Source organism: Tetrao urogallus, assembly GCF_951394365.1.
Source record: "Tetrao urogallus genome assembly, contig: scaffold_107, whole genome shotgun sequence".
Taxonomy (NCBI): Eukaryota; Metazoa; Chordata; class Aves; order Galliformes; family Phasianidae; genus Tetrao; species Tetrao urogallus.
Genome location: NW_027639002.1, coordinates 30090 through 53613, shown reverse-complemented (window position 1 = coordinate 53613; position 23524 = coordinate 30090). Strand labels below are relative to the sequence as shown.

The 23524-nt window shown below is 55.7% G+C and overlaps 1 protein-coding gene across 1 annotated transcript in view; it reads left to right on the top strand.

Moving 5' to 3' along the window:
• Positions 1-309: 309 nt before the first annotated feature.
• The window catches only part of LOC306957579 (chromodomain-helicase-DNA-binding protein 8-like), a gene marked incomplete at both ends in the record, with an annotated part of 47577 nt that continues 24362 nt past the window's right edge, over positions 310-23524 (top strand). Inside the window, 5 exon segments of the mRNA XM_079551065.1 lie at positions 310-404; positions 11549-11624; positions 11763-11817; positions 18222-18420; positions 23109-23317. Of these exon segments, the coding sequence (XP_079407191.1) occupies positions 310-404; positions 11549-11624; positions 11763-11817; positions 18222-18420; positions 23109-23317 (634 nt within the window).

The following is a 23524-nucleotide window of genomic DNA, read 5'->3' as shown; positions in this document are numbered from 1 at the left end:
TTTTTGGGGGCTTTTTGGGGTTTCAAAGGGGTCCAATTTTGGGTTGAAATCCCAGGATTTTGGGGTTTTTTTGGGGTTTCAAAGGGGTCCAATTTTGGGTTGAAATCCCAGGATTTTGGGGTTTTTTGGGGGGGTTTTTGGGGTTTCAAAGGGGTCCAATTTTGGGTTGAAATCCCAGGATTTTGGGGTTTTTTTGGGGGGGTTTTTGGGGTTTCAAAGGGGTCCAATTTTGGGTTGAAATCCCAGGATTTTGGGGTTTTTTTGGGGGGGTTTTTGGGGTTTTGTGTAGGGTATGAGAAATACAACACGATGAGGGCCGACCCCACGCTGTGCTTCTTGGACAAAGCCGGGGGACCAGACGAGAAAGCCGTCGCCGCCGAGCAGCGTCTGGATGGCAGCGATGGGTGCGTGGGGGGGGCCCGGCCCCATAGATGGGACCCCAAACCCCATAAGTGGGACCCTGATCCTATAAATGGGACCCTGACCCCATAGATGGGACCCCAAACCCCATAAGTGGGAACCTGGCCCCATAGATGGGACCCTGATGCTATAAATGGGACCCTGACCCCATAAGTGGGACCCTGATCCTATAACTGTGATCCCAAACCATAGATGGGACCCCAAACCCCATAAGTGGGACCCTGGCCCCATAGATGGGACCCTGATGCTATAAGTGGGACCCCAAACCCCATAAGTGGGACCATGATCCTATAACTGGGACCCCAAACCATAGATGGGACCCCAAACCCCATAGATGGGACCCTGATCCTATAAATGGGATCCCAAACCATAGATGGGACCCTGACCCCATAAGTGGGACCCCAAACCATAGATGGGACCCCAAACCCCATAAGTGGGACCCTGATCCTATAAATGGGACCCTGACCCCATAAGTGGGACCTCAAACCCCATAGATGGGACGCTGATCCCATAACTGTGACCCCAAACCATAGATGGGACCCCAAACCCCACAGATGGGATCCTGATCCTATAACTGTGACCCCAAACCATAGATGGGACCCCAAAACCCATAAGTGGGAACCTGGCCCCATAAGTGGGACCCTGGCCCCATAGATGGGACCCTGATGCTATAAATGGGACCCTGACCCCATAAGTGGGACCCTGATCCTATAACTGTGACCCCAAACCATAGATGGGACCCCAAACCCCATAGATGGGACCCTGATCCTATAAATGGGATCCCAAACCATAGATGGGACCCTGACCCCATAAGTGGGACCCCAAACCATAGATGGGACCCCAAACCCCATAAGTGGGACCCTGGCCCCATAAGTGGGACCCTGATCCTATAAATGGGACCCTGACCCCATAAGTGGGACCTCAAACCCCATAGATGGGACGCTGATCCCATAACTGTGACCCCAAACCATAGATGGGACCCCAAACCCCATAGATGGGAACCTGATCCTATAACTGTGACCCCAAACCATAGATGGGACCCCAAACCCCATAAGTGGGACCCTGACCCCATAAGTGGGACCCTGACCCCATAGATGGGACCCTGACCCTATAAGTGGGACCCCAAACCCCATAAGTGGGACCGTGATCCTATAAACGGGACCCTGAACCCATAGATGGGAACCTGATCCTATAACTGTGACCCCAAACCATAGATGGGACCCCAAACCCCATAGATGGGACCCTGATCCTATAAATGGGACCCCAAACCCCATAAGTGGGACCCTGACCCCATAACTGTGACCCCAAACCATAGATGGGACCCCAAACCCCATAAGTGGGACCCTGGCCCCATAAGTGGGACCCTGATCCTATAAATGGGACCCTGACCCCATAAGTGGGACCTCAAACCCCATAGATGGGACGCTGATCCCATAACTGTGACCCCAAACCATAGATGGGACCCCAAACCCCATAGATGGGAACCTGATCCTATAACTGTGACCCCAAACCATAGATGGGACCCCAAACCCCATAAGTGGGACCCTGACCCCATAAGTGGGACCCTGACCCCATAGATGGGACCCCAAACCCCATAAGTGGGACCCTGGCCCCATAGATGGGACCCTGACCCTATAAGTGGGACCCCAAACCCCATAAGTGGGACCGTGATCCTATAAACGGGACCCTGACCCCATAGATGGGAACCTGATCCTATAACTGTGACCCCAAACCATAGATGGGACCCTGACCCCATAAGTGGGACCCCAAACCATAGATGGGACCCTGACCCCATAAGTGGGACCCCAAACCCCATAAGTGGGACCCTGGCCCCATAAGTGGGACCCTGATGCTATAAATGGGACCCTGACCCCATAAGTGGGATCCCAAACCATAGATGGGACCCCAAACCCCATAAATGGGACCCTGACCCCATAGATGGGACCCCAAACCCCATAAGTGGGATCCTGACCCCATAGATGGGACCCTGATCCTATAAATGGGACCCTGACCCCATAAGTGGGACCCTGATCCTATAACTGTGACCCCAAACCATAGATGGGACCCTGACCCCATAAATGGGACCCCAAACCATAGATCAGACCCCAAACCCCATAAATGGGACCCTGACCCCATAAGTGGGACCGTGATCCTATAAATGGGACCCCAAACCCCATAGATGGGACCCTGACCCTATAAGTGGGATCCCAAACCCCATAGATGGGACCCCAAACTCCATAAGTGGGACCCTGACCCCATAAGTGGGACCCTGATGCTATAAATGGGACCCTGACCCCATAAGTAGGATCCCAAACCTTAGATGGGACCCCAAACCCCATAAGTGGGACCCTGACCCTATAAATGGGACCCTGATGCTATAAATGGGATCCTGACCCCATAAGTGGGACCCTGATCCTATAACTGTGACCCCAAATCATAGATGGGACCCCAAACCCCATAAGTGGGATCCCAAACCATAGATGGGACCCCAAACCCCATAAATGGGACCCTGACCCCATAAGTGGGACCGTGATCCTATAAATGGGACCCTGACCCCATAAATGGGACCCTGACCCCATAAGTGGGATCCCAAACCCCATAGATGGGACCCCAAACCCCATAAGTGGGACCCTGATCCTATAAATGGGACCCTGACCCCATAGATGGGACCCCAAACCCCATAAGTGGGACCCTGATCCTATAAATGGGACCCTGACCCCATAGATGGGAACCTGATCCTATAACTGTGACCCCAAACCATAGATGGGACCCCAAACCCCATAGATGGGACCCTGATCCTATAAATGGGACCCCAAACCCCATAAGTGGGACCCTGACCCCATAAGTGGGATCCCAAACCCCATAGATGGGACCCCAAACCCCATAAGTGGGACCCTGGCCCCATAGATGGGACCCTGACCCTATAAGTGGGACCCCAAACCCCATAAGTGGGACCGTGATCCTATAAACGGGACCCTGACCCCATAGATGGGAACCTGATCCTATAACTGTGACCCCAAACCATAGATGGGACCCCAAACCCCATAGATGGGACCCTGATCCTATAAATGGGACCCCAAACCCCATAAGTGGGACCCTGATCCTATAACTGTGACCCCAAACCATAGATGGGACCCCAAACCCCATAAGTGGGACCCTGATCCTATAAATGGGACCCCAAACCGTAGATGGGACCCCAAACCCCATAGATGGGAAACCAAACCCCATAGATGGGACCCTGATGCTACAAATGGGACCCTGACCCCATAACTGGGATCCCAAACCATAGATGGGACCCCGAACCCCATAAATGGGACCCTGGCCCCATAAGTGGGACCCCAAACCATAGATGGGACCCCAAACCCCATAAATGGGACCCCAAACCCCATAGATGGGACCCTGACCCCATAAATGGGACCCTGACCCCATAGATGGGACTCCAAAGCCCATAAGTGGGAGCCTGATCCTATAAATGGGACCCCAAACCCCATCACTGGGACCCTGATCCTATAAATGGGACCCTGACCCCATAAGTGGGATCCCAAACCATAGATGGGACCCCAAACCCCATAGATGGGAACCTGATCCTATAAACGGGATCCCAAACCATAGATGGGACCCCAAACCCCATAAGTGGGACCCTGACCCCATAAGTGGGACCCCAAACCAGAAATGGGACCCCAAACCCCATAAGTGGGACCCCAAACCCCATAAGTGGGACCCTGATGCTACAAATGGGACCCTGACCCCATAAGTGGGACCCCAAACCCCATAGATGGGACGCTGATCCCATAACTGTGACCCCAAACCATAGATGGGACCCCAAACCCCATAAGTGGGACCCTGGCCCCATAAGTGGGACCCCAAACCCCATAGATGGGAGCCTGATCCTATAACTGTGATCCCAAACCATAGATGGGACCCCAAACCCCATAGATTGGAACCTGATCCTATAACTGTGACCCCAAACCATAGATGGGACCCCAAACCCCATAAGTGGGATCCCAAACCCCATAGATGGGACCCCAAACCCCATAGATGGGAACCTGATCCTATAAACGGGACCCCAAACCATAGATGGGACCCCAAACCCCATAGATGGGACCCCAAACCCCATAGATGGGAACCTGATCCTATAACTGTGACCCCAAACCATAGATGGGACCCCAAACCCCATAAGTGGGACCCTGATCCTATAAATGGGACCCTGACCCCATAGATGGGACCCCAAACCCCATAAGTGGGACCCTGGCCCCATAGATGGGACCCTGACCCTATAAGTGGGACCCCAAACCCCATAAGTGGGACCATGATCCTATAACTGGGACCCCAAACCATAGATGGGACCCCAAACCCCATAGATGGGACCCTGATCCTATAAATGGGATCCCAAACCCCATCACTGGGACCCTGATCCTATAAATGGGGCCCTGATCCTTTAAATGGGACCCTGACCCCATAAATGGGACCCTGACCCCATAAGTGGGACCCCAAACCCCATAGATGGGACCCCAAACCCCATCACTGGGACCCTGACCCCATAAGTGGGAGCCTGATCCTATAACTGTGAACCCAAACCCCATAGATGGGACCCCAAACCCCATAGATGGGACCCTGATCCTATAAATGGGACCCTGACCCCATAGATGGGACCCCAAACCCCATAAGTGGGAGCCTGATCCTATAACTGTGAACCCAAACCCCATAGATGGGACCCTGACCCCATAAATGGGACCCTGACCCCATAAGTGGGACCCCAAACCATAGATGGGACCCGAAACCCCATCACTGGGACCCTGATCCCATAACTGTGAACCCAAACCCCATAGATGGGACCCTGATCCTATAACTGTGACTCCAAGTCCGCATCAATGTCCCCCACCCCATTGATGTCCCCAACCCCATCCTTGACCCCAACCCCAATGATGTCCCCGACCCCATTGATGTCCCCGACCCTAATGAGTCCCCATTGACGTCCCCAACCCCAATGATGTCCCCAACCCTAACGATGTCCCTGGCCCCAATGATGTCCTCGACCCTAACGACGTCCCCAACCCCATTGATGTCCCCGACCCCATCCATGACCCCAACCCCATTGATGTCCCCAACCCCATTGATGTCCCCAACCCCAATGATGTCCCCGACCCCATTGATGACCCCAACCCCAACGATGTCCCCGACCCCATTGACGTCCCCATCCCCATTGATGTCCCTGACCCCAATGATGTCCCCCACCCCATTGATATCCCCAACCCCAATGAGTCCCCAATGACGTCCCCAACCCCAATGATGTCCCCAACCCTAACAATGTCCCTGACCCCAATGATGTCCTCGACCCTAACGACGTCCCCAACCCCATTGATGTCCCCAACCCCATCCATGACCCCAACCCCATTGATGTCCCCAACCCCATTGATGTCCCCGACCCCAATGACGTCCCCCCACCCCATTGATGTCCCCAACCCCAATGATGTCCCCAACCCCAATGACATCCCCGACCCCATTGATGTCCCCAACCCCATTGATGTCCCCAACCCCAATGATGTCCCCAACCCCAATGACGTCCCCAACCCCATTGATGTCCCCAACCCCAATGATGTCCCCAACCCCAATGACATCCCCGACCCCATTGATGTCCCCAACCCCATTGATGTCCCCAACCCCAATGATGTCCCCAACCCCAATGACGTCCCCCCACCCCATTGATGTCCCCAACCCCATTGATGTCCCCAACCCCATTGATGTCCCCGACCCCATCGATGTCCCCGACCCTAACGATGTCTCCAACCCCAATGACGTCCCCAACCCCATTGATGTCCCCGACCCCAATGACGTCCCCAACCCCAATGAGTCCCCTATGAGTCCCCAACCCCAATGATGTCCCCAACCCTAACGATGTTTCTGACCCTAACGACGTCCCCAACCCCATTGATGTCCCCAACCCCAATGATGTCCCCAACCCCATCCATGACTCCAACCCCATTGATTTCCCCAACCCCATTGATGTCCCCAACCCAATTGATGTCCCCAACCCCAATGATGTCCCTGACCCCATTGATGTCCCCAACCCCATTGATGTCCCCAACCCCAATGATGTCCCTGACCCTAACGATGTCCCCAACCCTAATGATGTCCCCAACCCTAACGATGTCCCCAACCCTAACGACGTCCCCGACCCTAATGACATCCCCAACCCCAATGATGTCCCTGACCCCATTGATGTCCCCAACCCCATCCATGACCCCAACCCCATTGATGTCCCCGACCCCATTGATGTCCCCGACCCCATTGATGTCCCCCACCCCCATTGATGTCCCCCGACCCCATTGATGTCCCCTGACCCCAATGACATCCCCGACCCCAATCATGTCCCTGACCCCAATGATGTCCCCCACCCCATTGATGTCCCCAACCCCAATGAGTCCCCAATGACGTCCCCAACCCTAACGATGTTCCTGACCCCAATGACATCCCTGACCCTAACGATGTCCCCAACCCCATTGATGTCCTCGACCCTAATGACATCCCCAACCCCATTGATGTCCCCAACCCCATCCATGACCCCAACCCCATTGATGTCCCCGACCCCATTGATGTCCCCAACCCCATTGATGTCCCCAACCCCAATGACGTCCCCGACCCCATTGATGTCCCCAACCCTAACGATGTTCCTGACCCCAATGACGTCCCCCCACCCCATTGATGTCCCCCAACCCCAATGACGTCCCTGACCCTAACGACGTCCCCAACCCCATTGATGTCCTCGACCCCATTGACGTCCCCAACCCCAATGATGTCCCCAACCCCAATGAGTCCCCTACAAGTCCCCGACCCCATTGATGTCCCCGACCCCAACGATGTTCCCAACCCCAATGATGTCCCCAACCCCATTGACGTCCCCAACCCCAATGAGTCCCCTACGAGTCTTTGACCCCATTGATGTCCCCAACCCCAATGATGTCCCCAACCCCATTGATGTCCCCAACCCCAATGATGTCCCCAACCCCATTGATGTCCCCAACCCCATTGATGTCCCCAACCCCAATGATGTCCCCAACCCCATTGATGTCCCCAACCCCATTGATGTCCCCAACCCCATTGATGTCCCCAACCCCATTGATGTCCCCGACCCCATTGATGTCCCCAACCCCATCCATGACCCCAACCCCAATGACGTCCCCCCACCCCATTGATGTCCCCCAACCCCATCCATGTCCCCGACCCCAATGATGTCCCCAACCCCATTGATGTCCCCGACCCCAATGATGTCCCCAACCCCATCCATGACCCCAACCCCATTGATGTCCCCAACTCCATTGATGTCCCCAACCCCAATGACGTCCCCAACCCCATTGATGTCCCCAACTCCATTGATGTCCCCAACCCCAATGATGTCCCCAACCCCATTGATGTCCCCCACCCCATTGATGTCTCCAACCCCAATGACGTCCCCCCACCCCATTGATGTCCCCCAACCCCAATGACGTCCCTGACCCTAACGACGTCCCCAACCCCATTGATGTCCCCGACCCCAATGAGTCCCCTACGAGTCCCTGACCCCATTGATGACCCCCACCCCATTGATGTCCCTGACCCTAACGACGTCCCCAACCCCATTGACGTCCCCGACCCCATTGATGTCCCCGACCCCATTGATGTCCCCGACCCCATTGATGTCCCCAACCCCAACGATGTCTCCAACCCCAACGATGTCCTCGACCCCATTGATGTCCCCAACCCCAATGACGTCCCCAACCCCATTGATGTCCCCGACCCCAATGAGTCCCCTACGAGTCTTTGACCCCATTGATGTCCCCAACCCCAATGATGTCCCCAACCCCATTGATGTCCCCGACCCCAATGATGTCCCCAACCCCATTGATGTCCCCAACCCCAATGATGTCCCCAACCCCAATGATGTCCCCAACCCCAATGAGTCCCCTACGAGTCTTTGACCCCATTGATGTCCCCAACCCCATTGATGTCCCCGACCCCATTGATGTCCCCAACCCCAATGACGTCCCCAACCCCATTGATGTCCCCAACCCCAATGATGTCCCCAACCCCAATGACATCCCCGACCCCATTGATGTCCCCAACCCCATTGATGTCCCCAACCCCAATGATGTCCCCAACCCCAATGACGTCCCCCCACCCCATTGATGTCCCCAACCCCATTGATGTCCCTGACCCCATTGATGTCCCCAACCCCAATGATGTCCCCAACCCCATTGATGTCCCCGACCCCATCGATGTCCCCGACCCTAACGATGTCTCCAACCCCAATGACGTCCCCAACCCCATTGATGTCCCCGACCCCAATGACGTCCCCAACCCCAATGAGTCCCCTATGAGTCCCCAACCCCAATGATGTCCCCAACCCTAACGATGTTTCTGACCCTAACGACGTCCCCAACCCCATTGATGTCCCCGACCCCAATGATGTCCCCAACCCCATCCATGACCCCAACCCCATCCATGACCCCAACCCCATTGATGTCCCCAACCCCATTGATGTCCCCAACCCCATTGATGACCCCAACCCCAACGATGTCCCCGACCCTAACGATGTCTCCAACCCCAATGATGTCCCCGACCCCATTGATGTCCCCAACCCTAATGAGTCCCCAATGACGTCCCCAACCCCAATGATGTCCCCAACCCTAACAATGTCCCTGACCCCAATGATGTCCTCGACCCTAACGACGTCCCCAACCCCATTGATGTCCCCAACCCCATCCATGACCCCAACCCCATTGATGTCCCCAACCCCATTGATGTCCCCAACCCCATTGATGTCCCCGACCCCAATGACGTCCCCGACCCCAATGATGTCCCCAACCCTAACGATGTTCCTGACCCCAATGACGTCCCCCCACCCCATTGATGTCCCCCAACCCCAATGACGTCCCTGACCCTAACGACGTCCCCAACCCCATTGATGTCCCCGACCCCAATGAGTCCCCTACGAGTCCCTGACCCCATTGATGACCCCCACCCCATTGATGTCCCTGACCCTAACGACGTCCCCAACCCCATTGACGTCCCCGACCCCATTGATGTCCCCGACCCCATTGATGTCCCCAACCCCAACGATGTCTCCAACCCCAACGATGTCCTCGACCCCATTGATGTCCCCAACCCCAATGACGTCCCCAACCCCATTGATGTCCCCGACCCCAATGAGTCCCCTACGAGTCTTTGACCCCATTGATGTCCCCGACCCCAATGATGTCCCCAACCCCATTGATGTCCCCAACCCCAATGATGTCCCCAACCCCAATGATGTCCCCAACCCCAATGAGTCCCCTACGAGTCTTTGACCCCATTGATGTCCCCAACCCCATTGATGTCCCCGACCCCATTGATGTCCCCAACCCCAATGACGTCCCCAACCCCATTGATGTCCCCAACCCCAATGATGTCCCCAACCCCAATGACATCCCCGACCCCATTGATGTCCCCAACCCCATTGATGTCCCCAACCCCATTGATGTCCCTGACCCCATTGATGTCCCCAACCCCAATGATGTCCCCAACCCCATCCATGACTCCAACCCCATTGATTTCCCCAACCCCATTGATGTCCCCAACCCAATTGATGTCCCCAACCCCAATGATGTCCCTGACCCCATTGATGTCCCCAACCCAATTGATGTCCCCAACCCCAATGATGTCCCTGACCCTAACGATGTCCCCAACCCTAACGATGTCCCCAACCCTAACGACGTCCCCGACCCTAATGACATCCCCAACCCCAATGATGTCCCTGACCCCATTGATGTCCCCAACCCCATCCATGACCCCAACCCCATTGATGTCCCCAACCCCATTGATGTCCCCAACCCCAATGATGTCCCCAACCCCAATGACATCCCCGACCCCATTGATGTCCCCAACCCCATTGATGTCCCCAACCCCAATGATGTCCCCAACCCCAATGACGTCCCCCCACCCCATTGATGTCCCCAACCCCATTGATGTCCCTGACCCCATTGATGTCCCCAACCCCAATGATGTCCCCAACCCCATTGATGTCCCCGACCCCATCGATGTCCCCGACCCTAACGATGTCTCCAACCCCAATGACGTCCCCAACCCCATTGATGTCCCCGACCCCAATGACGTCCCCAACCCCAATGAGTCCCCTATGAGTCCCCAACCCCAATGATGTCCCCAACCCTAACGATGTTTCTGACCCTAACGACGTCCCCAACCCCATTGATGTCCCCAACCCCAATGATGTCCCCAACCCCATCCATGACTCCAACCCCATTGATTTCCCCAACCCCATTGATGTCCCCAACCCAATTGATGTCCCCAACCCCAATGATGTCCCTGACCCCATTGATGTCCCCAACCCAATTGATGTCCCCAACCCCAATGATGTCCCTGACCCTAACGATGTCCCCAACCCTAATGATGTCCCCAACCCTAACGATGTCCCCAACCCTAACGACGTCCCCGACCCTAATGACATCCCCAACCCCAATGATGTCCCTGACCCCATTGATGTCCCCAACCCCATCCATGACCCCAACCCCATTGATGTCCCCAACCCCATTGATGTCCCCGACCCCATTGATGTCCCCCACCCCCATTGATGTCCCCCGACCCCATTGATGTCCCCTGACCCCAATGACATCCCCGACCCCAATGATGTCCCTGACCCCAATGATGTCCCCCACCCCATTGATGTCCCCAACCCCAATGAGTCCCCAATGACGTCCCCAACCCTAACGATGTTCCTGACCCCAATGACATCCCTGACCCTAACGATGTCCCCAACCCCATTGATGTCCTCGACCCTAATGACATCCCCAACCCCATTGATGTCCCCAACCCCAATGACGTCCCCGACCCCAATGACGTCCCCAACCCCAATGACGTCCCCGACCCCAATGACGTCCCCGACCCTAACGACGTCCCTAACGAGGTCGGTGCCGCTGATGACCGTGCCATGCTAATACGGACCGGCGTTGGGCCGGGCTGAGTTCAACCTTTCTCAAGACGTTTCTGAGGCACCTTTTAGGGTCGGGGGGGGGTGGGAGGGGGCAGCTTTATGGGGTCGTGAGCTTTTTGGGGTCGGCCGCGTCACCCTGTGGTCCCCTCTGTCCCCAAAACCCAGCGTGGATTTCGACAAGGACTGCGAAGACCCCGAATACAAACCGCTGCAAGGGGCGGCCAAGGAGGGGGACGAGGAGGTGAGCAGGGGGGTTGACCCTATAGCGACCCTATAGCGACCCTATAGCCACCCTATAGCGACCCTATAACGACCCTACAGCTAATGAGGTGGCGTTAACGAGCTCGTCGCCACCCCGTGTCCCTTTTTGACCCCGCAGGGCGACCCGTTGATGCTGCTGGACGAGGAGATTTCGGTGGTGGATGGGGACGAAGGTAATGGGGTGGGAAAGGGGGGTTTTTAGGGGACGCGGCAACATTGGGGTCCTTGGTCCATCTGTGGGGTGGGGGGGTGACCCCAATGGGGTGGAGGGGACACCAATGGGGAGGAGGTGACCCCAAAAGGGAGGGAAGTGACCCCAATGGGGTGGAGGTGTTGCAATTGGGGTTGGCAGCTTTATGGGATCGGGGGAGACCCCAAAAGGGATGGAGGGGATCCCAATGGGGTGGAGGGGACCCCAAAAGGGATGGAGGTGACCCCAATGGGGTGGAGGTGACCCCAAAAGGGAGGGGGGTGACCCCAATGGGGTGGAGGGGACCCCAATGGGGTGAGGGTGACCCCAATGGGGTGGAGGGGACCCCAATGGGATGAAGATGTTCTTATTGGGGTCTCCAGCTTTATGGGATGGTGGTGACCCCAAAAGGGATGGAGGGGACCCCAATGGGGTGGAGGTGACCCCAAAAGGGAGGGGGGTGACCCCAATGGGGTGGAGGGGACCCCAATGGGGTGAGGGTGACCCCAATGGGGTGGAGGGGACCCCAATGGGATGAAGATGTTCTTATTGGGGTCTCCAGCTTTATGGGATGGTGGTGACCCCAAAAGGGATGGAGGGGACCCCAATGGGGTGGAGGTGACCCCAATGGGGTGGAGGGGATCCCAATGGGGTGAGGATGACCCCAAAAGGGAGGGAAGTGACCCCAATGGGGTGGAGGTGACCCCAATGGGATGGAGGTGTTGCAATTGGGGTTGGCAGCTTTATGGGATCGGGGCAGACCCCAAAAGGGATGGAGGGGATCCCAATGGGGTGGAGGGGACCCCAAAAGGGATGGAGGTGACCCCAATGGGGTGGAGGTGACCCCAAAAGGGAGGGGGGTGACCCCAATGGGGTGGAGGGGACCCCAATGGGGTGAGGGTGACCCCAATGGGGTGGAGGGGACCCCAATGGGATGAAGATGTTCTTATTGGGGTCTCCAGCTTTATGGGATGGTGGTGACCCCAAAAGGGATGGAGGGGATCCCAATGGGGTGGAGGTGACCCCAATGGGGTGGAGGGGATCCCAATGGGGTGAGGATGACCCCAAAAGGGAGGGAAGTGACCCCAATGGGGTGGAGGTGACCCCAATGGGATGGAGGTGTTGCAATTGGGGTTGGCAGCTTTATGGGATCGGGGGAGACCCCAAAAGGGATGGAGGGGATCCCAATGGGGTGGAGGTGACCCCAATGGGATGGAGGTGTTGCAATTGGGGTTGGCAGCTTTATGGGATCGGGGGAGACCCCAAAAGGGATGGAGGGGACCCCAATGGGGTGGAGGTGACCCCAAAAGGGATGGAGGTGACCCCAATGGGATGGAGGGGACCCCAGTGGGGTGAGGGTGACCCCAATGGGATGAAGATGTTCTTATTGGGGTTTCCAGCTTTATGGGATGGTGGTGACCCCAAAAGGGATGGAGGGGACCCCAATGGGGCGGAGGGGATCCCAATGGGGTGAGGATGACCCCAAAAGGGAGGGAAGTGACCCCAATGGGGTGGAGGTGACCCCAATGGGATGGAGGTGTTGCAATTGGGGTTGGCAGCTTTATGGGATCGGGGGAGACCCCAAAAGGGATGGAGGGGACCCCAATGGGGTGGAGGTGACCCCAAAAGGGAGGGGGGTGACCCCAATGGGGTGGAGGGGACCCCAATGGGGTGAGGGTGACCCCAATGGGGTGGAGGGGACCCCAATGGGATGAAGATGTTCTTATTGGGGTCTCCAGCTTTATGGGATGGTGGTGACCCCAAAAGGGATGGAGGGGACCCCAATGGGGTGGAGGTGACCCCAATGGGGTGGAGGGGATCCCAATGGGGTGAGGATGACCCCAAAAGGGAGGGAAGTGACCCCAATGGGGTGGAGGTGACCCCAATGGGATGGAGGTGTTGCAATTGGGGTTGGCAGCTTTATGGGATCGGGGGAGACCCCAAAAGGGATGGAGGGGACCCCAATGGGGTGGAGGTGACCCCAAAAGGGATGGAGGTGACCCCAATGGGATGGAGATGACCCCAGTGGGGTGAGGGTGACCCCAATGGGATGAAGATGTTCTTATTGGGGTTTCCAGCTTTATGGGATGGTGGTGACCCCAAAAGGGAGGGAAGTGACCCCAATGGGGTGGAGGTGACCCCAATGGGGTGAGGGTGACCCCAATGGGGTGGAGGTGACCCCAATGGGATGGAGGGGACCCCAAAAGGGTGGGGGTTGACGCCAATGGGATGGAAATGTTCCTATTGGGGTCTCCAGCTTTATGGGATGGTGGTGACCCCAAAAGGGATGGAGGTGACCCCAATGGGGTGAGGGTGACCCCAATGGGATGGAGATGATCCTATTGGGATGGAGGTGACCCCATTAGGTTGGAAGTGGCCCCAATGGGATGGAGGTGATCTTTATGGGATGGAGATGACCCCAAAAGGGATGGAGATGGTCCTATTGGGATGGCGATGACCCCAATGGGATGGAGGTGACCCCAAAGGGATGAAAATGATTCCTATGGGATTGGGGTGACCCCAAAGGGATGGCAGTGACCCCAATGGGATGGAGGTGACCCCAATGGGATGGAGATGATCCTATTGTGATGGTGATGACCCCAATGGGATGGAGGTGACCCCAATGGGATGGAGATGATCCTATTGTGATGGTGATGACCCCAATGGGATGGAGGTGACCCCAATGGGATGGAGGTGACCCCAATGCGATGGAGCTGATCTTATTGGGATGGAGATGATCCCAAAGGGATGGAGGTGACCCCATTGGGATGAAAATGATCCCAATGGGTTGGAGGTGACCCCAATGGGATGGAGATGATCCTATTGGGATGGTGATGACCCCAAAAGGGATGGAGATGATCCTATTGGGATGGAGATGACCCCAATGGGATGGAGGTGATCCTATTGGGATGGTGATGACTCCAAAAGGGATGGTGATGGTCCTATTGGGATCAGGATGACCCCAATGGGATGGAGGTGACCCCAAAGGGATGAAAATGATTCCTATGGGATTGGGGTGACCCCAATGGGATGGCAATGACCCCATTAGGTTGGAGGTGGCCCCAATGGGATGGAGATGACCCCAAGTTGATGGGGGTGACCCCAAAGGGATGGAGGTGACCCCAATGGGGTGGAGATGATCCCAAAGGGATGGAAATGACCCCAATGGGATGGAGGTGACCCCAATGGGATGAAGATGACCCCAATGGGATGGAGATGGTCCTATTGGGATGGCAGTGACCCCAATGGGATGGAGGTGACCTTATTGGGATGAAGATGACCCCAAAAGGGATGGAGATGACCCCAGTGGGATGGTGATGGTCCTATTGGGATGGCGATGACCCCAATGGGATGGAAGTGACCCCTATGGGATGGTGGTGACCCCATTAGGTTGGAGGTGGCCCCAATGGGATGGAGATGACCCCAAGTTGATGGGGGTGACCCCAAAGGGATGGGGGTGACCCCAAAGGGATGGAGATGACCCCAATGGGATGGAGATGGTCCTATTGGGATGGTGATGACCCCATTAGGTTGGAGGCGGCCCCAATGGGATGGGGGTGACCCCAATGGGATGGCGATGATCCTACTGGGATGAAGATGACCCCAATGGGATGTGGGTGACCCCAATGGGATGGAGGTGATCCCAATGGGATCAGGATGACCCCAATGGGATGGAGGTGACCCAAATGGGATTTCGATGACCCCAATGGGATGGAGATGATCCCAAAGGGATGGAAATGACCCCAATGGGATGGAGGTGTCCCCAATGGGATGAAAATGATCCCAATGGGATGGGGGTGACCCCATTGGGATGGAGATGGTCCTATTGGGATGGCGATGACCCCAAGTTGATGGGGGTGACCCCAAAGGGATGGGGGTGACCCCAATGGGATGGAGGTGATCCCAATGGGATGGGGGTGACCCCAAAGGGATGGAGATGACCCCAATGGGATGGAGATGGTCCTATTGGGATGGCAGTGACCCCAATGGGATGGAGGTGACCTTATTGGGATGAAGATGACCCCAAAAGGGATGGAGATGACCCCAGTGGGATGGTGATGGTCCTATTGGGATGGCGATGACCCCAATGGGATGGAAGTGACCCCTATGGGATGGTGGTGACCCCATTAGGTTGGAGGTGGCCCCAATGGGATGGAGATGACCCCAAGTTGATGGGGGTGACCCCAAAGGGATGGGGGTGACCCCAAAGGGATGGAGATGACCCCAATGGGATGGAGATGGTCCTATTGGGATGGTGATGACCCCATTAGGTTGGAGGCGGCCCCAATGGGATGGGGGTGACCCCAATGGGATGGCGATGATCCTACTGGGATGAAGATGACCCCAATGGGATGTGGGTGACCCCAATGGGATGGAGGTGATCCCAATGGGATCAGGATGACCCCAATGGGATGGAGGTGACCCAAATGGGATTTCGATGACCCCAATGGGATGGAGATGATCCCAAAGGGATGGAAATGACCCCAATGGGATGGAGGTGTCCCCAATGGGATGAAAATGATCCCAATGGGATGGGGGTGACCCCATTGGGATGGAGATGGTCCTATTGGGATGGCGATGACCCCAAGTTGATGGGGGTGACCCCAAAGGGATGGGGGTGACCCCAATGGGATGGAGGTGATCCCAATGGGATGGGGGTGACCCCAAAGGGATGGAGATGACCCCAATGGGATGGAGATGGTCCTATTGGGATGGCAGTGACCCCAATGGGATGGAGGTGACCTTATTGGGATGAAGATGACCCCAAAAGGGATGGAGATGACCCCAGTGGGATGGTGATGGTCCTATTGGGATGGCGATGACCCCAATGGGATGGAAGTGACCCCTATGGGATGGTGGTGACCCCATTAGGTTGGAGGTGGCCCCAATGGGATGGAGATGACCCCAAGTTGATGGGGGTGACCCCAAAGGGATGGGGGTGACCCCAAAGGGATGGAGATGACCCCAATGGGATGGAGATGGTCCTATTGGGATGGTGATGACCCCATTAGGTTGGAGGCGGCCCCAATGGGATGGGGGTGACCCCAATGGGATGGCGATGATCCTACTGGGATGAAGATGACCCCAATGGGATGTGGGTGACCCCAATGGGATGGAGGTGATCCCAATGGGATCAGGATGACCCCAATGGGATGGAGGTGACCCAAATGGGATTTCGATGACCCCAATGGGATGGAGATGATCCCAAAGGGATGGAAATGACCCCAATGGGATGGAGGTGTCCCCAATGGGATGAAAATGATCCCAATGGGATGGGGGTGACCCCATTGGGATGGAGGTGACCCCAATGGGATGGAGATGGTCCTATTGGGATGGCGATGACCCCAAGTTGATGGGGGTGACCCCAAAGGGATGGGGGTGACCCCAATGGGATGGAGGTGATCCCAATGGGATGGGGGTGACCCCAAAGGGATGGAGATGACCCCAATGGGATGGAGATGACCCCAATGGGATGGGGGTGACCCCAATGGGATGGAGGTGATCCCAATGGGATGAAGATGACCCCAATGGGATGGAGATGGTCCTATTGGGATGGAAGTGACCCCAATGGGATGGAGGTGACCTTATTGGGATGAAGATGACCCCAAAAGGGATGGAGATGACCCCAGTGGGATGGTGATGGTCCTATTGGGATGGCGATGACCCCAATGGGATGGAAGTGACCCCTATGGGATGGTGGTGACCCCATTAGGTTGGAGGTGGCCCCAATGGGATGGAGATGACCCCAAGTTGATGGGGGTGACCCCAAAGGGATGGGGGTGACCCCAAAGGGATGGAGATGACCCCAATGGGATGGAGATGGTCCTATTGGGATCAGGATGACCCCAATGGGATGGAGGTGACCCCAATGGGATGGAGATGATCCTATTGTGATGGTGATGACCCCAATGGGATGGAGGTGACCCCAATGGGATGGAGGTGTCCCCAATGGGATGGAGATGATCCCAACGGGATGGGGGTGACCCCAATGGGATGGAAATGACCCCAATGGGATGGAGGTGACCCCAATGGGATGGAGATGGTCCTATTGGGATGGCGATGACCCCAAGTTGATGGGGGTGACCCCAAAGGGATGGGGGTGACCCCAATGGGATGGAGATGACCCCAATGGGATGGGGGTGACCCCAATGGGATGGAGGTGATCCCAATGGATGGTGATGACCCCATTAGGTTGGAGGCGGCCCCAATGGGTTGGAGGTGACCCCAATGGGATGGAGATGATCCTATTGGGATGAAGATGACCCCAATGGGATTTCGATGACCCCAATGGGATGGAAATGACCCCAATGGGATGGAGGTGACCCCATTGGGATAGAGATGATCCCAAAGGGATGGAGATGACCCCATATCCCCCCCCTTTTTCAGGTCCTCCAGGCCAGTTGGTGACGTGGCCGGCCAGCTCGGTGCTGACGGCCCGCTTACGCCGTTTGGTGGCCGCGTGCCAGCGCTCGTGTCACCGGCAACGCTTGCGGGTCGAGGCGGCCGCGCGGGGGGAGAGGAGGCGGCGGAGGTGCGAGGCGGCCTGCAAGCTGAAGGAGATGGCCAGGAGGCAGAAGCAGCAGAGGTGATGATGATGGGGGGTTTTGGGGGTTGAGCTCGAGGGGTTTCGGGGGGCGTCGGGAGGTCCTAAAGGGGGGTTTGTGGGGGTCTGGGAGGTGCTGGGTTGGGTTTTGGGGTTGGTAGGAACATAGATGTTGGGTTTTGGGGTCGGTAGGCCCCCATGTGTTGGGTTTTGGGTTGATAGGACCGTAGATGTTGGGTTTTGGGGTTGGTAGGAACATAGGTGTTGGGTTTTAGGGTTGGGGGAACCATAGGTGTTGGGTTTTGGGGTTGGTGGGACCATAGGTGTGGGTTTTGGCGTTGGTATGATCATTTAGGTTGGGGTTTGGGGTTGGTAGGACCATAGGTGTTGGGTTTTGGGGTTGGTAGGACAATATGTGTTGGGTTTTGGGGTCGGTAGGACCATAGATGTTGGGTTTTGGGGTAGGTAGGACCCCATACGTTGGGTTTTGGGGTCGGTAGGCCCCCACACGTTGGGTTTTGGGGTTGATAGGACCGTAGATGTTGGGTTTTGGGGTCGGTAGGACCATAGGTGTTGGGTTTTGGGGTTGGTGGGACCATAGATGTTGGGTTTTGGGGTCAGTAGGCCCCCATGCATTGGGTTTTGGGGTTGGTGGGACCATAGATGTTGGGTTTTGGGGTTGGTAGGACCATAGGTGTTGGGTTTTGGGGTCGGTAGGATCATTTAGATTGGGGTTTGGGGTTGGTAGGACCATAGATGTTGGGTAGGACCATTTATGTTGGGTTTTGGGGTCAGTAGGACCCCATGTGTTGGGTTTTGGGGTCGGTAGAACCATAGATGTTGGGTTTTGGGGTCGGTAGGACCCCATGCATTGGGTTTTGGGGTTGATAGGACCATAGGTGTTGGGTTTTGGGGCTGATAGGACCATAGATGTTGGGTTTTGGGGTCGGTAGGACCTTATGTGTTGGGTTTTGGGGTCAGTAGGCCCCCATGTGTTGGGTTTTGGGGTCGGTAGGCCCCCATGCATTGGGATTTGTGGTTGATAGGATCATTTATTTTGGGTTTTGGTGTCGGTAGGACCATAGATGTTGGGTTTTAGGATTTGTAGGACCTGATGTGTTGGGTTTTGGGGTCGGTAGGACCTTAGGTGTTGGGTTTTGGGGTTGATAGGATCATTTATTTTGGGTTTTGGGGTCGGTAGGTCCATAGACGTTGGGTTTTGGGGTGGTAGGACCTGATGTGTTGGGTTTTGGGGTTGATAGGACCGTAGATGTTGGGTTTTGGGGTTGGTAGGACCATTTGGGTTGGGTTTTGGGGTTGGTGGGACAATATGTGTTGGGTTTAGGGTTGGTCGGAACATAGATGTTGGGTTTTGGGGTAGGTAGGACCCCATACGTTGGGTTTTGGGGTCGGTAGGCCCCCACACGTTGGGTTTTGGGGTTAGTAGGACCATAGATGTTGGGTTTTGGGGTCGGTAGGACCCTAGGTGTTGGGTTTTGGGGTTGGTAGGACCATTTAGGTTGGGGTTTGGGGTTGGTAGGACAATATGTGTTGGGTTTTGTGGTTGGTAGGACCATAGATGTTGGGTTTTGGGGTAGGTAGGACCCCATACGTTGGGTTTTGGGGTTGATAGGACCGTAGATGTTGGGTTTTGGGGTCGGTAGGACCGTAGATGTTGGGTTTTGGGGTCAGTAGGCCCCCATGTGTTGGGTTTTGGGGTTGGTAGGTCCATAGATACTGGCTTTTGGGTTGGTGGGCCCCCATGTGTTGGGTTTTGGATTGGTAGGTCCATAGATACTGGGTTTTGGGGTTGATAGGACCATAGGTGTTGGGTTTTGGGGTTGATAGGACCGTAGATGTTGGGTTTTGGGGTCGGTAGAACCATTTGGGTTGGGTTTTGGGGTTGGTGGGACCATAAGTGTTGGGTTTTGGGGTTGGTAGGTCCGTAGATGTTGGGTTTTGGGGTTGGTAGGACCTTATGCATTGGGTTTTGGGGTCGATAGGACCATAGGTGTTGGGTTTTGGGGTTGGTAGGACCATTTAGGTTGGGGTTTGGGGTTGGTAGGACAATATCTGTTGGGTTTTGTGGTTGGTAGGACCATAGATGTTGGGTTTTGGGGTAGGTAGGACCCCATACGTTGGGTTTTGGGGTCGGTAGGCCCCCACGTGTTGGGTTTTGGGGTTAGTGGGACCATAGATGTTGGGTTTTGGGGACAGTAGGACCATAGGTGTTGGGTTTTGGGGTCGGTAGGACCCCATGCGTTGGGTTTTGGGGTCGGTAGAACCATTTGGGTTGCGTTTTGGGGTTGGTGGGACCATAGATGTTGGGTTTTGGGGTTGGTGGGACCATAGATGTTGGGTTTTTGGGGACAGTAGGACCATAGGTGTTGGGTTTTGGGGTCAGTAGGCCCCCATGTGTTGGGTTTTGGGGTTGGTAGGTCCATACATAATGGGTTTTGGGGTTGGTAGGACCATAGGTGTTGGGTTTTGGGGTTGATAGGACCGTAGATGTTGGGTTTTGGGGTCGGTAGGACCATTTATGTTGGGTTTTGGGGTCAGTAGGACCCCATGCGTTGGGTTTTGGGGTCGGTAGAACCATTTGTGTTGGGTTTTGGGGTTGGTAGGACCATTTAGGTTGGGGTTTAGGGTTAGGGTTAGGGTTAGGGTAGGGGGTTGGTAGGACCCCATGCATTGGGGTTTGGTGTTGGTAGGACCATTTAGGTTGGGGTTTGGGGTTGGTAGGACCATTTAGGTTGGGATTTGGGGTTGGTAGGACAATATGTGTTGGGATTAGGGGTTGGTCGGACCATAGATGTTGGGTTTTGGGGTAGGTAGGACCCCATAGGTTGTGTTTTGGGGTCAGTAGGACCTTATACGTTGGGTTTTGGGGTTGGTAGGACAATATTGGTTGGGTTTTGGGGTCAGTAGGCCCCCATGCATTGGGTTTTGGGGTTGATAGGACCATAGGTGTTGGGTTTTGGGGTCAGTAGGCCCTTATGTGTGGGGTTTTGGGGTTGGTAGGACCTTAGGTGTTGGGTTTTGGGGTCGGTAGGATCATTTGGATTGGGGTTTGGGGTTGGTAGGATCATAGATGTTGGGTTTTGGGGTCGGTAGGCCCCCATGTGTTGGGTTTTGGGGTTGGTAGGACCTTATGCATTGGGTTTTGGGGTTGGTAGGACCATAGGTGTTGGGTTTTGGGGTTGGTAGGACCATAGATGTTGGGTTTTGGGGTAGGTAGGACCCCATACGTTGGGTTTTGGGGTCGGTAGGCCCCCACGCGTTGGGTTTTGGGGTTAGTAGGACCATTTAGGTTGGGTTTTGGGGTTAGTGGGGACCGTAGATGTTGGGTTTTGGGGACAGTAGGACCATAGGTGTTGGGTTTTGGGGTCAGTAGGCCCGCATGTGTTGGGTTTTGGGGTTGGTAGGTCCATAGATACTGGGTTTTGGGGTTGGTAGGCCCCCATGTGTTGGGTTTTGGGGTCGGTAGGACCCCATGCATTGGGTTTTGGGGTTGATAGGACCATAGGTGTTGGGTTTTGGGGCTGATAGGACCATAGGTGTTGGGTTTTGGGGCTGATAGGACCATAGATGTTGGGTTTTGGGGTCTGTAGGCCCCCATGTGTTGGGTTTTGGGGTCAGTAGGCCCCCATGCGTTGGGTTTTGGGGTCGGTAGGACTATAGATGTTGGGTTTTGGGGTCGGTAGTACCATTTAGGTTGGATTTTGGGGTTGGTAGGACCCTACATGTTGGCTCTTGGGATTTGTAGGACCTTATGCGTTGGGTTTTGGGGTCAGTCGGACCATTTCGTTTGGGTTTTGGGGTCGGTAGGATCATTTAGGTGGGTTTTGGGATTTGTAGGACCCTACATGTTGGGTTTTTGGGGTCGGTAGGCCCCTACATTTTGGGTTTTGGGGTCGGTAGGCCCCCAAGTGTTGGTTTTGGTGTTCCTATGACCATTTAGATTGGGGTTTGGGGTCAGTAGGGCCATTTGGGTTGGGTTTTGGGGTCGGTAGGCCCCCACGCGTTGGGTTTTGGGGTCAGTAGGCCCCATGCATTGGGTTTTGGGGTTGATAGGACCATAGGTGTTGGGTTTTGGGGTCAGTAGGCCCTTATGTGTTGGGTTTTGGGGTTGGTAGGACCATAGGTGTTGGGTTTTGGGGTCGGTAGGATCATTTAGTTTGGGGTTTGGGGTTGGTAGGACCATAGGTGTTGGGTTTTGGGGTCGTAGGATCATTTAGATTGGGGTTTGGGATTGGTAGGACCATAGATGTTGGGTTTTGGGGTCGGTAGGACCTTATGTGTTGGGTTTTGGGGTCAGTAGGACTATAGATGTTGGGTTTTGGAGTCGGTAGGCCCCTACATGTTGGGTTTTGGGGTCAGTAGGACTATAGATGTTGGGTTTTGGAGTCGGTAGGCCCCTACATGTTGGGTTTTGGGGTCAGTAGGACTATAGATGTTGGGTTTTGGGGTCGGTAGGCCCTACATGTTGGGTTTTGGGGTCAGTAGGACTGACTATAGATGTTGGGTTTTGGAGTCGGTAGGCCCCTACATGTTGGGTTTTGGGGTCGGTAGGCCCCCACGCGTTGAATTTTGGGGTCGCTGTTGACTTCTGGATCGCTGTAGCAGCACCTGTGTGCTTCCAGCTCCGCACCAAGCCCCATTTCTCCCTCTGCACCCCACAACCCTTTCGGGGTTTCCCCCCCTTCCAACCTCTTCCCACGATCCTCCAGGTGGACGCGGCGCGAACAGGCCGACTTCTACCGCGTGGTTTCCACGTACGGGGTGGAATTTGAACCCGAGACGCGACGTTTCCGTTGGGGTCGATTCCGAACCTTGGCCAGGTTGGAGAGGAAGACGGACGAGAGTTTGGCCAAATTCTTCCACGGCTTCGTGGCCATGTGCCGACAGGTCTGCCGACTGCCGCCGGCGCCGGGCGACGGTAGGATTTGGGGTCGTGGGCCCCTATAGGGTGGGTTTGGGGCGGTGGGAAGGGGGGTTCGGGGTGGCCAAGGGGGGTTGAGAGGCGGTGGGAGATGGGGTTCCCCATTGGGATGTAGGGTTCAGTATTGGGATGTGGGGCTCCTCATTGGGTTGTGGGGTTCCCCATTGGGTTGTGGGGTTCTCCATTGGGATTTGGGGTTCCCCA